Here is a 14,702-nt window from a genome sequence, read left to right as displayed (position 1 = left end):
TTCTTTTTAACAAAAGCAGCTTTAGAAACAATGCTTTGGAAAGAATAGGTAATATCATCTCCTCAGCATTAAGTAGATAAGAATATACAACAAGCTGGGGGGAAGGAAAGAGCTATTTGCTAGGGTGGCCAGATGCAAAGGACACAGTTTCTCACATTTTAACATCAGCTTGGCAAAGAAACTTGCCAATAAAATGTATTAAGAGGAGAGAAGATCCCCAAGTTTGTGAAGCTGATCTTGATTCTGAAGAATCATGCGTCACCGAACAAAAACTTTGATAAGAGCAAGTGAAAAAGGGCATGTCAGGGTACGGCCACACAAACTGAGTGTAAGAAATAGAGCTTGTAAACAACACTCAGACTTGCATAGTTTGGCTTGGAAGGTCTCGCCTGGCTGGTGGGACAGCATTCCTAACATGAAATTCCTTGTCATGAAAGTATATATATATATGCACAATGTTGTATCTATGGAGGGATTTAGTGCCAGGTTTTAGTTTCTTTTACCTTTTATCAGATGCAACATCTGTCCTGATGCAAGGCAAGCATAAATTTCAACTCACCTTAGTTCTTTGTACTTTGTTCTCCGTTTTGGGATGAAAAGGAAGCTACGATCACAATCCTAATCCTGATTCCAACATGTTTTTTTCATCAGATTGATATAAGGAAAGCTATATTAGAAGCTGAGTCTTCCTAGCTCATTAGAAGCACACAAATATTTTGCATATTTGTTATGAAATGTTTTTAAACTCACAGGATTGAGGCCTGATAAAAATGTAGATTTCAGGAAAGAGATTAAGTACTAGTGAACAACTGTTTTCTATTATTTTATCTGCTACAATCTTGTCCTCTACAAATCATACCACTCCCCCCCACCAAATACATAGTCATAAAGAGATTCAACAGCTTACCTCTCTCTTCTGCCCTATTCCCCAATTGCAGAAATACCCATTGTTCATTCTTGGAAATTTTTTTGAAGCCTCCCTTGGAAAATTCCTCTTCAGGGAAACACCACCCAGGTTCAGCATAGACTAGCCATACAGTTCCATTGAAGTCAGTGGTAGCAAAGGTTCAGTAGAATACTGATTGCCAAATAAACCCTGATGTTGTAATATGTAAGGACATTTCATCATAGCTATAAATTTTGTTGAGCCTGACTTAAGTATAAGCTCAGTTTGTAGATAATCAAAAAAAAAAGTTCTGGCTAAACAAATCAGTCTTTAAATAACCAAACTAATTAAACTGAATGGGGAGAGACAGTAATCTGGCAGTGAAGCATATGCTTCAAGGATAATCATTCTACCTCCATAACCTCTCATTAAAAGAATCAAACAGCAGGTAAGGGAAGAGCTCTACTGAGACCCTGAAGAGCTTCTGAATGTTGAAGTAGGCCAGCTTTCCCCAGTCTACATCCCATACATGCATTGGATTTTATCATAATTCTAGGCTGGCAGGGAATTATAGGAACTGATTTATGAATACTGGAACAGATAATACTGAAAGGCACTGACAATATTACCATATTGATGTAAGTGAGCTGCCTATGTGCCTAGATCCAGTAAACTCTAAACAAGAGACTGGGCAACTGTGGGCCTCCACATGTTCCTGAGCTCCAGTTCCTCTGGCAAACTCACGCTGACTGGAACTGAATCCAACAAAATATGGGGGACAAATATTTTCCATCCTTACAAGTTGCAGCTTTTTACATATTACTAATTATCAGGTTGATAAGAGAATTCTAGAGAATATATGCTAGTAAATTTGGTTACCAAAATGAAACACTTGATGGCACTTTTAAATTAATTAGTTTAGACATTTCATGATACCTTGATGCAATGTTGCCATTCTCTTTGCTGTTATTAGGACATAAATTATTGTTTTAAGGACAATATCATTCTTCAAAAAACGTTTTTATCTCTCAGGATGAACATTTCTGAGAGCTTAGTTTCATGCTGCAAACTTTAACACAGCCGTTATTCTGTTCCCTTTGAGAGTAAACAACATTATGTGAAGCACAGAAAAGGAGTAAGAAATAGCAGAGAAAAGAAATTAAAAGCATGATAAGAAAAAGGAAAGGAAATATAGCTAAAACCAACACCAGTCATGATACCTTTCCATGCTTACCAATCATCTTTGCTTCCACTAGATCCATAAACTTAATTCACACATACATTGCTGCTTTTAACTTCTCATCTTTTTTTTGAGCCCATCAACTCCATCCAACTATATTGTTGGCAGATTGCTGGGAAAGCCTTTAGCCCAGGAGAGATCAGAAAAGTCACACACCAGGCATTTCTATAAAAATAATTTATTTACAGAAAGCAAAACATATTTAAAGGACTTAGCTCTCATTGAGAGCAAGCCTGGCTTGCTACATGCCGGCAGAGAGAAAAAGAGGAACTGAAACAAGTCCGGGCAGGTTCCTCCCCCCAGGTGCAATAATTAACATTCGAAAAGGGGGCAGTTGAATTCAACCTCTGCACCCGGCCAAAATGATTAGACACAATAGCACCTTAATCTGTTAGTAGGAAAACCATTAACACTCCCCTTTTTATACTATAGATTAAGATGCAAACCAATCTTCTTTGACAACTTTGTATGTCTTTCCATTCACATTATTTTACCATTATCTCCCCTTTGGTTTAACAGAAAGCTACCATCCTTCTTCCTGTGTTTTTTCCAAACCTAGGTTGTTATAATTCCAAGGCTTTTTAATGTGAAATGGCTTTTCATGCAGGCTTCAAAATCAAGCCTTTGTTTTTCTGTTGATGTGAACAGCAGCAAATCATCAACATAAATGCACAGATACATACAGCCTTGTTTGTCTTCATATATACACAGGGATCTGCTTTTCCTTTTTCAAAACCAAAATTCTGCAGTTTTTCATCTACTTTTTGGTTCCAGGATCTAGCAGCTTGTTTTAACCCATAGATTGACTTCTGCAGTTCACAGACTAGATTCTCCCCTTTTTCATAGCCAGGGGGTTGCTGCATGTATAATCTGTGGTCTAAATCACCATAGAGAAATGCAGTCTGAATGTCATAGTGGTGAACTGACATTCCTTTCAGTGCAGCAACTTTTAACAGTAATCTAATTGATTCACCTTTAGTAACTGGTGCAAAAGTCTTGTCAAAGTCTAAATCTTTCCTTTGAGTGAACCCTTTTGCAACCAACCTTGCTTTATATTTTTGGATTTTGCCATCAGCATCCCTTTTCAGTTTGAAAAACCCACCTGCAACCCAGACAGCGTTCATTGGGAGGTAGATTTACCAGTTTCCATGTTTTATTTTCTTTCAAGGATGCTAATTCCTGTTGCATGGCAGAATGCCAATTTTGTGCAATCTCAGGTGGTTAAGCATCCACTTGTTCTAAAGACAGGTTCTGTGAATATGTGAAAAGCCTTTACTGTTTCAGCCTGAAAACGTGATGGAGGAACACCTTTATTACTCCTTTGAGATCTGCGAGGTAATACAGGGCTTAAATTTTGACTCCTATCACTTTCCTGAGAAGCATCTGTCTCATCAGACAGATCTTCAGTTTGCTTTTCTGGTTTAATGTCCTCATCAGGCAAAAGATCACCATCAGCAAGTCCTTGCTGTTCTCTTGTGGTGGTCAGATCAACTGGAGAGCTAGAATTTAATCTCCCCCAGTTTTGTTCAGCAAAAGAAGCGCTTTTGCTAATTATTAATTTCTCTCCCATTATGAACCTGTAGCTCCTTTGGCTTTGTTCATAGCCAACAAAGATGGCTTTCTTTGTTGTGGGGCCTCCTTTCCTTCTCTGCTGTTTTGGAAAGTGAACCCATGCAGTGCTACCAAACACTCTAAGATGGTTTACCTTTGGTTTCACACCATAAAACAAATGGAATGGAGTGTCCTGAATCATAGTGTTATACAATCTGTTTTGTACATAACAAGCAGTAGATATGGCCTCTCCCCAATACTTAAAAGATAAATGTGAATCTTCAAGCATGCATTCCATCGCGTTTTGCAAGGTTCTGCCCTTTCTTTCAGCAACACCATTTTGCTGAGGGGTGTAAGGGTTAGAAAGAATTTGTTCTATCCCCCTTTCCACTAGGAACCTTCTGAATTTGTGAGAAAGGTATTCTCCTCCTCTATCACATTGGAGTGCAGATACAGGCCTAGGGAATTTTCCATTTGCCCATGTCACAAAACTTTTAAATTTCTCAAATGCCTCATCTTTATGTTTTAAGATGTAGATAAATGTGTATCTTGAGAAATCATCAATGATGGTCATTGCATACCTTGCTTGTCCAAGACTTGGAGCAAAAGGACCAATAATGTCAGAGTGTACAATTTCCAAAGGTCTAGTTGTAACTCTGTCACTGTGCTTACTCACAGGAGCTTTTAGTGTTTTGCATTCTTTGCAAACTACACAGTCTAAGTATTTATCACAGGGTTTTATCTTTAGGTCAGCACACATCTGTGGCATTTGTGCTATATACTTGAAATTAGCATGACCAAATCTCCTGTGCATCAGGTGTACACATTGGTCATGATATGGCGTGTTGCCAACTGCAGCCTTGCAGCTTGGCTTCCTTGCATTTTGCACAATGTACAAGGAGTCTTTTAACATACCAGTAGCACACAATTTCCCATTTTTACGTATCTCACAACCATTTTTCTTAAATGTTATGATATACCCTGTTGCAGCCAATTGTGCCACAGATAAAAGGTTTGATTGTAAATTTGGCACATACAACACACCTTTTACAGTTTCTCCCAAGCAGGATAAATACAAGTCACCTTGTCCCATAATTTTGGTCACAGACCCATCAGCCAAAGATACACTTTGTCTTTCAGTTTTAGACAGTGACACAAAAGAGCTTTTACAATTACATAAATGACAATTGGCCCCAGAATCTAACACCCATACATCAGAATTACCCTTCTCAGCAACCTGTGCAATTTGGGTTGTCTGAAGAGCCTTCTTCTGTGTTGCCCTTGTGTTCTTCTTCTCTGTCTTTCTACTTTTGGGTCTCATGGCACAGTCTCTTTGCAAATGTCCAGCTGAACCACAAGCGAAGCATCGCTGGCTGGCTAGTGCTGTGGCCTCAGGTTCCTTTCCCTTCTTTTCCCTCATTTTCTGGTATTGCAGCTTTCCAGAAGAGATGGGGGGGGGATCTTTCCTCTCTCTTCTCCCATTCAGCGAGTAAGCGCTGTGTAACATACGATGGGGTGAGGTCTGCTTCAGGCATAGCCTCCAGGGTACAAATCAGCGTGTCCCACGTTTCATTCAGTGAGGACAGGAGGATATATGATCTTGTGAGAGGTGTAAATTCCATTCTTCTCTCCTGCAACTCAACAAACAGCTGCTGAATATAATGCAGGTGCTCAGGAAGGCTATCTCCTTCTGCAAGGTAGGCTCTGTACAGCTTTTTCGTCAGGGTAACTTTACTCCCTGCTGTTGCCTTTACATATAAGTCTCTCAAAGCGTCCCAAAGTTGCTTTGCAGACTGCATGCCTCGCACGTGGACTAGCTGATTGTCCTCAACTCCCAGGATAATGGTGGCTCTAGCCCACTCATCCTGTCTCAGCCATTCAGCACCGGGATTTTGTGGGTTTTGCTCACCAATTGGCAGCCAAAGATTCTCTCTGCGAAGATACATCTCCATCTTCAGGGCCCAAATCAAATAGTTGGTCTCTGATAGGCGCTCCAGAGGCATTGCTGAGGGCTGGGAGGTAGCCATGGCTTCTTCCTTCTTTTGCAAGTCACCTCAGCTAGCTTCTTTGTCCTGTAGACCGGCAGTTGCTGGAAAATCTCCAGGCGGCTCCAAAGAAAATCTTCACAGGTCTTTGCTACCTGCCTTTAAATTGTGCATGAGGTGTGGAGCTGATCTCTCTTTTCTCTCTGGGTTTTACTGGGCTTACTGGGCTGCTCACTGGGCCCATAACCTGTTGGCAGATTGCTGGGAAAGCCTTTAGCCCAGGAGAGATCAGAAAAGTCACACACCAGGCATTTCTATAAAAATAATTTATTTACAGAAAGCAAAACATATTTAAAGGACTTAGCTCTCATTGAGAGCAAGCCTGGCTTGCTACATGCCGGCAGAGAGAAAAAGAGGAACTGAAACAAGTCCGGGCAGGTTCCTCCCCCCAGGTGCAATAATTAACATTCGAAAAGGGGGCAGTTGAATTCAACCTCTGCACCCGGCCAAAATGATTAGACACAATAGCACCTTAATCTGTTAGTAGGAAAACCATTAACATATATCTCATCCTATTAATTTTTCTTCATGCATTTGTTTTGTGATTCATTCCCTACTTTTGTTTCCCCAATATACAGTACCTAACCCTTACTTCCAAACATCACTTATACCCAGCCATTTGCACTTTCAATAGTTAGTCTTTACAAAAGACCATATACCATATCTTTCAAATATAATGAGCTTGGTCTTTGATACATTAATTTTCAGATCCATGTTCTTCATTCTTGTATCATACAATGTAATATTCACTGCAAATCATTCAGATTCTTTGCCATGGTATTATCTGCATAACAAGTACATTTCATACATCATCTGCATAAAATAGTATAGATCCCCTACAAGCATTCCTTGTACACTTATCAATAAATTCATTAAACCAAGAGGACATCACAATCTTTGTCTTATTCTTTGTTCAATATTGAGCTACTCACTAAGCATTCTATTTACATTCCTGCATACTTTATTTCTATCATATTCCATTCTAATTGCATTCCACAACCAACCAACTCCATGTTCGTGCAAAACTTTCTAGAATTAAGTCCTATTAAAGTTATACTGTAAAACATTTTCTCTGATTCAGCAGACATACAATAAAATATTTGTACATTTTCTCAATGACCATCTAAAGACCAAAAATCTGGTCTGCACATTCCTTATCTGACACAGAACTTTACCTCCCTCCTTTTGCTCACCCCTCATACCCTTCCATTCAGAATTCTGCCAAACAGCATCCCAGACATTTAGCAAAGTAATCCCCTTGTACTTGTATCATTTGTGCTACTTTTCCCTTTATATAAGAAAACAAGAATGGTATTCTTCCAATTTAATAGCACAGATGCAGACTTCACACATAACCACTTCCTAAGCAAACTATACCCATCTATTAATATTTCTCCAGTTATACCTGCATGCTTATTCGTTTTCAACATTCTCACAGTATTTAAGACTTCCTTTTTAATAAATCGTCTTGGCAACTACTTTTTCACACAAGACACATACTTTCTTCAGTCATTCTTTCACTCTAGTTACTATCACTTCTTTCTTTTCTCCCAAGATTACTCTTCACAATGTATGTTCCGCATTCAGAGCTTTTGTCACCTCCCCCACGTTCCATATCTTTCGCTAATTCTCAGTCTCTCATTATAAACAACCAAATCAATCATGCTTATTTATTCATTCCCTTTCCATATGTACACACAAATAGACTTATGGTTAAGCCATGTATTTGAAACTGACCTTCTTCTAAGCAGATGCTTATCAAACACTCACAATTCTTATTAATTCTTGAGTCTCCAAATGGCCCAATAATTTTTTCTGTACTCTATCACCTCTTTCCCACTCATTCATTCAAGTCACCTAACAGAATAAATTTTCTCCTGGACTATATTGATTTAGAATGTTGCAGTTTTTTCAAAACTCATATCTAGTGTTTCCATTCTCAACATTCCTTGGAGCACAACATTCAAGTATTAACAACCTATGAATTTCTACTTTCATACATACCTACACCTTAAATGGTAACAATTAATATGTGTTTCTATGTCTACTGTATATCTATCTCCCCCTTTCTCTCATAATTAAATCTGTACCTTCACTTCCCTGCATGCACCAGTATCAGGCCACATGCATTCAGATCTACTATGCTCTTTTTCTTAGTTTCACAAAGGAAACGTTCCTCCCTTTGTTAACGCAAGCTCCTTATATTAACTCTTCGTACACTCCAAATCATCTTTCATATGTCATAGTGACCACCAGATAAACTCATCAGCTTTATTTTGCTCAAATCAGAGTGTCACATAACTTATTTTAGCAAGATTTAAAAGGTATACTCTAGTTATACCTTGCATTCCTTCCTAATTTTAAGGATAACAGCAGCCAGTTTTGACACATTTTAGCCAGTAGATCAGAAGCACAATCAAAGACCAGTTTTACCCCAAGTATGCTCACATCATTGTAAACTAGGATTTCTAATCTTGAAATTACTTTGCAAGCTAACATACTATTGCCTGCTTCCCACCAACATGCAAGTACATGTAATTTATTAACATACACACAGGATGTATTTTCCATTTTGTCTTTTGAAACAGATCTTATATTATTGATATATCTAAAAAAAACCCAGCTGACTGTAATTTTGGCTTCCCTGGCCGTCATAAATTGCAATTTGTCAACTTAGATAGACGAATTAATACACCTAGCAATAATGTCAGGCAAATATAAGGTTGAATCAATGCTTCAAGACAGTTTTTTAATGGCAGTAGAAATATATCCCATTTTCTTAAAATCGATCACACAGACTTTATAGCAGGGCCCTTAAAAAACTGCCACAGAGACAATGTCACACAGAATAGGTGAGAAAATATATTTAGTTTTACACACCTGATTACCTTGTAGGTGCAGGACCGGTACTGTTAATGTCAATCAGTGTTTAATCTAAAGTACTTAAGCAATTTATGGCCTAGCAGGTTCCTGTCAAGCCAAACATTCAACAAAGGCATAAGAACTTTTGTTTCAGTTTCCTAATGTTTCTATGTTAAGAGTATGAGAAACTGTTTCATGTGTGGAAGAAACCTGAGCGTTTGGGGCAGATTGTATTTTCTTTCTATGTAGATGCTGATCTAACCCTTACACTGTCACATAGAATCCCATTAATTTTTTATTTTTAGTGCTTCCAGACTCCAAATGTAAAACAACAGTACAATTGTGTCAAATTTCTCTGTAATCAATTTAATCATCTTTGATGACACATTTTGCCTGAAAAAGGGGAAAAGGGAATGATGTCCCACTCCTTCATTGACAAAGTAGAAGATTTGCTTCTAAGTCAACATGGATAGGAACAGGCTGCAGAGCTCTAAGTTATATATAAAGTATCTTGCAGCAAAACTGAAATGAAGACATTTCAGAGAAATGGCTGCATTAGACCACTTGTAGTAAATACAAGGGTCCTCTGATATCTGCAAATCTAATAAACTGTAGCTGAAGTGAATCTACAGAAGAAAGCACATACAATACATACCTTAAATAGGTATGTACCAAATATTGAGAAGGAAAAATGACTGAAAACATCAAGACATGCTAATCAGAAATAATTGTGGCAATTGTGTAAAAGCAGAGCACAAGCGAATATAGAATTTCATCACATCCATGCAAATTATTAATGTGGATATGATCTGAATTAGCAGTCACTAGTCAGTACACATAGGAAGGTATTTTAAAACTAATGTGTTAAAAGAAGATCAAATTATTTTCTGCAGCGAGCCAGTAACTGATTGACCTTGGGGATTGCTGATTAAAAATAAAGTTCCCCTTTTTTCACCAGGAATATACATTTGTTTAGCTATCACATAACTAATTACTTCACATATCAGGGAAGAACTGAAGAGAAACACTACATGATCCCTTGATATGAAATTACAGTGATATTTTTTGTAGACAGTTAATTATACCTATATATTCCTAATGTGATGTACTTGACAACATATACCATTTTTAGGAACCTGAGTGTTTTATGAAAGGGTAAAAGCTCATACAAAACAATCATTTAGCAAAAAAAAAAAATAGCCTTTACCACCTCTTTGAATTGCAGATTGATTACCATGCCTCAGAATGGTAATACAAGTAGCAGATTTCCTCCCGGAGTGCACAGTAGGTTTTTGTCCCTCCTGCTTATTATCTGCTCCATTACAAAAGAAGAAAAAGAATTGCAATGTTAAGAAAAGTGTACTTTATAGGAAAACAACATTTTTACACCAATACAACAGTGGGAAACTGTGAAGCACAAAATAAAGGCATTTCCTTCAGTACAAGCCCAAAGATCAAGTAAACCGTTCTTGAGTTGATGGTTCTTTTTCCCTTTTGCATTATGTGCTAATTTAGCAGTTAAAATTTTCTTTGCTAAAAAGCAGATGCTGAAAATAGTATATTCAAACAGGTAAAAGTATATTCAAAAAGACTTTGAAAACAACATTTGTTGCAATTTACTGTAAAAGAAAAAAACTTAAATCTTGAAATCAAAGAGATTAGCTGTTTCATTCATTGAGACTGTATCTCCATTAGTCAGTGCCCTAATTAAATGCAACAGAGAGTAAATAGAAAAAATTAAAATCAGAAAGTGTTAATTTTAATTAAGATGCATGGGTATCTTTTTTTGTGGATAAAACTAAATCCATCTGCATTAGTATAAAGTACTTTTCAGCTTTAAGGTACACCTAAAGCACAGTTCTTTAGTTTTTCTGTGACTTTCGCTCGAAGTATGTGCAAATCTTCCTCATCGTTATTGTAGTTATAATCTGTGAGATTAAAAACAAAAGGAATATCTAGTCAGATATAAGTATCAGCACAAAAGGTTTCATTCTTACAGTTCTGTTCATAGTCTAGACTGTGACCCATTGGGTTATCCTTTGAGAGAAAGGTTGTACAGTCTGATGTGACCAGAATGAACATTAAATTTTAGGCTGACCATATTTTTTTACCCCAATGTTGGATGGCCCCATGATCATCTAAGAACAGTATATATCATAATTAGAAAGATAATTGTAGTGGCAAACGAACTTCAATAATAAGTCAGTATTTACTTACCTAAACAGATAAACAGAATGACCACTTCCTGCTGGCAAAAAAGCAGTAGGAGTGGGAGCGACTTCTGACTTCCTGCCAACTTCCCCATTGACTTTGCTTGTGGGAAGCTGGCAGGAAGCATCGGAAATCAGATCATGTGACCACGGGGATGCTGCAACAGCCACAACTTTGCAAATAAAACTCGTCTGAACATTGTGGAAATTTCAATTCCACAGAGTAATGGGTCCTGGATTTTTTATGCATTCTTTAAGTTAATGGATTTTAGGTGGTGAAAGGTCCGCTGTACAAACATTGAGTCATGTCTGAGCCTTTGGGGGGACACCGCTTTTGCAATGTTTTCTTGGCAGACTATATCGGGGCGGTTTGCCATTGCCTTCCCCAGTTGTCACCTTCCCCAGCAAGCTGGATTTTGGGTACCTTGATTTTAAAATTGTTGCAGTATAATGCACTGTTTGGGCTAACTTGAGGGTACAAACAGATAAACGCAATGAGAGTTTTACTAGTATATAGATTTCTTGACTTGGGAATTTCCTTTCTGTTGGCTTTCCCCCTCTCTGTCCTTCCAGTTATTTTGGACTAATACGCATCCATATTAAGCAACACTACTTCACATACACACTGCATTACATTAGACTCACAGTTAACCAGCACCCATGGGGATTGGTCGACGCCGGATAAATGTAGTTTCTGGTTGCTTGAGAGTTACTATTAAACACTAATACCCACTAGATGGCAGCAGAGAGATACAGATTTTTTGGGTGGTTGCTTGAGAGTGCCAGTTTCTTTCCTAGTTGCTTGAGAGTACCAGTTTTTTTACGGTTCGATTTTTGGGCCGATTGCTTGAGAGTGCCGGCTGCTTAAGTTCCGGTTAAAGTTTACTGTAGATAGTTTAATCAGGTTCCTGTTTAGCATGTTATATACTTCTTTTGCTAGCATATTTTTCCTAAATTGTTATTATATCTCATTCTTCCCCATAGATCTCAGGAGAGTGTATTATATTATTTCAGTCTTATTTTCTTTTCCTTAGCTTACCTGGTCTTCAGCAAAGGATCGTTACCTTGTCATGGTGCTGGAGCTTGAGCACCTCAATGATGCCATGAGCTAAACCGTGAAGGGCCACCCAAGACGGGAAGGTCATGACAGAGAGGTCAGACTAAATGCGATCCCTGGGGAAGGTAATGGCAACCCACCCCAGTATTCTTGCCGTGAAAACTAAATGGATCAGTACAACCAGAGATATGTCGGTATACCATCGGAAGGTGAGACCCCCAGGTCGGAAGATGGTCAAAATGCTACTGGGGAGGAACAGAGGATGAGCTCAACTAGCCCCAGACGTGATGACGCAGCTAGCTCAAAGCCGAAAGGACGGCTAGTGGCCAACGGTGCTGGTGGTGAACGGCGAATCCGATGTTCTAAGGATCAACACACCATTGGAACCTGGAATGTAAGATCTATGAGCCAGGGCAAATTGGATGTGGTTATTGGTGAGATGTCAAGATTCAAGATAGACATTTTGGGCGTCAGTGAACTGAAATGGACTGGAATGGGCCACTTCACATCAAATGACCACCAGATCTACTCCTGTGGACAAGAGGACCACAGAAGGAATGGAGTAGCCTTCATAATTAATAGTCAAGTGGCTACAGCAGTGCTTGGATACAATCCAAAAAATGATAGAATGATCTCAATTCGAATTCAGGGCAAGCCATCTAACATCACAGTGATCCAAATATACGCCCCAACCACAGATGCTGAAGAAGCTGAAGTAGAGCAGTTCTATGAGGATCTGCAGCACCTACTGGACAATACGCCTAAAAGATGTTATTTTCATCACAGGAGACTGGAATGCTAAGGTGGGCAGTCAAATGACACCTGGAATTACAGGTAAGCATGGCCTGGGAGAACAAAATGAAGCAGGACATAGGCTGATAGAATTTTGCCAAGACAACTCACTCTGCATAACAAACACTCTCTTCCAGCAACCTAAGAGACGGCTTTATACATGGACTTCCCCAGATGGACAACACCAAAATCAGATTGACTACATCCTTTGCAGCCAAAGGTGGTGAACATCTATACAGTCGGTAAAAACAAGACCTGGAGCTGATTGTAGTTCCGATCACGAACTTCTTATTGCACAATTTAGGATCAGACTAAAGAGCGTAGGGAAGAACCACAGATCAGCTAGATGTGAGCTCACTAATATTCCTAAGGAATATGCAGTGGAGGTGAAGAATAGATTTAAGGGACTGGACTTAGTAGATAGGGTCCCAGAAGAACTCTGGACAGAAGTTCGCAACATTGTTCAGGAGGCGGCAACAAAATACATCCCAAAGAAAGAGAAAACCAAGAAGGCAAAATGGCTGTCTGCTGAGACACTAGAAGTAGCCCAAGAAAGAAGGAAAGCAAAAGGCAACAGTGATAGGGGGAGATATGCCCAATTAAATGCAAAATTCCAGAGGTTAGCCAGAAGAGATAAGGAATTATTTTTAAACAAGCAATGCGCGAAAGTGGAAGAAGACAATGGAATAGGAAGGACAGGAGACCTCTTCCATAAAATTAGAAACATCGGAGGTAAATTCCAGGCAAAAATGGGTATGATCAAAAACAAAGATGGCAAGGACCTAACAGAAGAAGAAGAGATCAAGAAAAGGTGGCAAGAATATACGGAAGACCTGTATAGGAAGGATAACAATATCGGGGATAGCTTTGACGGTGTGGTCAGTGAGCTAGAGCCAGACATCCTGAAGAGTGAGGTTGAATGGGCCTTAAGAAGCATTGCTAATAACAAGGCAGCAGGAGACAACCGCATCCCAGCTGAACTGTTCAAAATCTTGCAAGATGATGCTGTCAAGGTAATGCATGCTATATGCCAGCAAATTTGGAAAAAACAAGAATGGCCATCAGACTGGAAAAAATCAACTTATATCCCCATACCAAAAAAGGGAAGCACTAAAGAATGTTCAAACTATCGAACAGTGGCACTCATTTCACATGCCAGTAAGGTAATGCTCAAGATCCTGCAAGGTAGACTTCAGCAATTCATGGAGCGAGAATTGCCAGATGTACAAGCTGGGTTTAGAAAAGGCAGAGGAACTAGGGACCAAATTGCCAATATCCGATGGATAATGGAAAAAGCCAGGGAGTTTCAGAAAAACATCTATTTCTGTTTTATTGACTATTCTAAAGCCTTTGACTGTGTGGACCATAACAAATTGTGGCAAGTTCTTAGCGGTATGGGGATACCAAGTCATCTTGTATGCCTCCTGAAGAATCTGTATAACGACCAAGTAGCAACAGTAAGAACAGACCACGGAACAACGGACTGGTTTAAGATTGGGAAAGGAGTACGGCAGGGCTGTATACTCTCACCCTACCTATTCAACTTGTACGCAGAACACATCATGCAACATGCTGGGCTTGAGGAATCCAAGGCTGGAGTTAAAATCGCTGGAAGAAACATTAACAATCTCAGATATGCAGATACCACCACTCTGATGGCTGAAAGCGAAGAACTGAGGAGCCTTATGATGAAGGTGAAAGAAGAAAGTGCAAAAGCTGGCTTGCAGCTAAACCTCAAAAAAACCAAGATTATGGCAACCAGCTTGATTGATAACTGGCAAATAGAGGGAGAAAAGTAGAAGCAGTGAAAGACTTTGTATTTCTAGGTGCGAAGATTACTGCAGATGCTGACTGCAGTCAGGAAATCAGAAGATGCTTAATCCTTGGGAGAAGAGCAATGACCAATCTCGATAAAATAGTTAAGAGCAGAGACATCACACTGACAACAAAGGTCTGCATAGTTAAAGCAATGGTGTTCCCCGTAGTAACATATGGCTGCGAGAGCTGGACCATTCCGGCTGAGAGAAGGAAGATCGATGCTTTTGAACTGTGGTGTTGG

At 39.1% G+C, this 14,702-nt stretch overlaps 1 protein-coding gene across 1 annotated transcript in view; it reads right to left on the bottom strand.

Annotated features, from left to right (window-relative positions):
- Positions 1-9,932: 9,932 nt before the first annotated feature.
- The window catches only part of DTL (denticleless E3 ubiquitin protein ligase homolog), a 49,032-nt gene continuing 44,262 nt past the window's right edge, over positions 9,933-14,702 (bottom strand). Inside the window, exon 15 of the mRNA XM_063303223.1 lies at positions 9,933-10,512. Coding sequence (XP_063159293.1) covers positions 10,447-10,512 — 66 coding nt within the window. The 3' untranslated portion in view covers positions 9,933-10,446. The remainder of the gene's footprint in view (positions 10,513-14,702) is intronic.

Source organism: Candoia aspera, chromosome 1, assembly GCF_035149785.1.
Source record: "Candoia aspera isolate rCanAsp1 chromosome 1, rCanAsp1.hap2, whole genome shotgun sequence".
Lineage (NCBI taxonomy): Eukaryota > Metazoa > Chordata > Lepidosauria > Squamata > Boidae > Candoia > Candoia aspera.
The sequence above is the reverse complement of the archived record's forward strand: the minus strand, read 5'-3'. Positions and strand labels throughout refer to the sequence as shown.